Consider the following 1,387-nt stretch of genomic DNA (forward strand, 5'->3'; position numbering starts at 1 on the left):
AAAAGGATGAAAAAAGAAAAAGAAAATACAAAAATTAGCCAGGCGTGGTGGCGTGCCTGTACTCCCAGCAACTCGGGAGGCTGAAGCAGGAGAATAGCTTGAAATGGGGAGGCGGAGGTTGTGGTGAGCTGAGATTGCACCACTGCACTCCAGCCTGGACAACAAGAGCGAGACTCCATCTCAAAAACAACAACAACAACATAGTTATCGGTTGAATACTGCCATTAGCTTGGAAAGAAAGGGGCATATTTCGGGGGAAACACAAGTACAGATTTGGACATACACTGAGACTGCAAGGAGAAGGAAAAAAAGATGACGCAAAGGCAGCTTAATAAGACTTGGGGCTGTTTAGATGTTAAAAAAAAATGTAGAAACTCACAGCCTGGAAACTAGAGCATCGAGAGCACTCTTCTGACACCACAAACTCTTCCACCAGCCAGCATGGCAAATTTGAGGTGCTCACTGAAAGGAAAGAGAAATGCCAACCCTTGACCATTCGGAAAATATTTCTCCCCAAAGACTGCCCATCTAACTTCCCAGCACAGGGCCTGCCCTCATTCCATGTGGTGCCGCCCTTTTCCACCTTTGTTCTTGATATATGGGGAAGATACTAAAACCAAAAACAAACGACGGAAGTGTCGGGTTCCCAGACAATCACCCACCTGACAGCTTCTCCTCCTGCACTGGAGCCTCTGCTTGGCTGTAGCGGAGTGGGGGGAAGGGGCAAAAGTCAAAATCCAGAAAATAGGGCACCCTCTTCTCTGTCCATGGACAAGGTCTCCCCCAACCCCGGGACCGGGAACGATCCTGTCCTCCAGTGACCTCCTTTCCCCTCCCATTACCCTCTCCTTACCAGAGCTTTAAGGTGAAAGCACAGAGCAACCAGCAGAGGCGGCGGCCCTGGGGGAGGCCATGCCTCCCCGCGCCCGCAGGCATGGAGCGCCCAGTGTCGCACCTGTCGGAACAGAGGGACCTACTCCACTGGCCTCGTGCCTCCGTCGGAGCGCAGAGGCTGCACTTACTCTGCAGCCCTCCCAGAGGTTCCACGTCAGGGCGGGAAGGGCCGGAGTTGCCTAACGGGCAGAGGTTCTATCGGGACATTCCCGTTGCCACAGCGAGAAAAATCTACACGCATCTGCCGGCCAGAGAGGCAAGCGCCTTCTGCGGGGCCCGCAGGGCGCTGGACGAAGCGCCGGCTGGGACGCGCGGCCCTAGCGCCTGCTCACCTCCGCTTCCGCCCCCGATGCAACCATCTTGTCCCGTGGAGGATTGCCTTTGCGCGCGGCCGGTGTTCCCGGGCGCGTCGAGTCGTCGCCCGCTGGGGATTGTAGTCTTCCGCGGTCGGGCGCCTCGCCGGCTGCTCACTGGGAATGGACTCGGCGCCCCA

The 1,387-nt window shown here is 56.2% G+C and overlaps 1 protein-coding gene across 1 annotated transcript in view; it reads right to left on the minus strand.

Moving 5' to 3' along the window:
- JTB (jumping translocation breakpoint) overlaps positions 1 to 1,001 on the minus strand; it is a 3,582-nt gene extending 2,581 nt beyond the window's left edge. Inside the window, exons 1-3 of the mRNA XM_037733087.1 lie at positions 854 to 1,001; positions 663 to 700; positions 362 to 462 (exon numbers count right to left, since the gene is read on the minus strand). Of these exons, the coding sequence (XP_037589015.1) occupies positions 362 to 462; positions 663 to 700; positions 854 to 936 (222 nt within the window). The 5' untranslated portion in view covers positions 937 to 1,001. The remainder of the gene's footprint in view (positions 1 to 361; positions 463 to 662; positions 701 to 853) is intronic.
- Positions 1,002 to 1,387: the final 386 nt, after the last annotated feature.

The sequence above is a fragment of the Cebus imitator genome, unplaced genomic scaffold (assembly GCF_001604975.1).
Source record: "Cebus imitator isolate Cc_AM_T3 unplaced genomic scaffold, Cebus_imitator-1.0 Scaffold491, whole genome shotgun sequence".
Classification (NCBI taxonomy): domain Eukaryota; kingdom Metazoa; phylum Chordata; class Mammalia; order Primates; family Cebidae; genus Cebus; species Cebus imitator.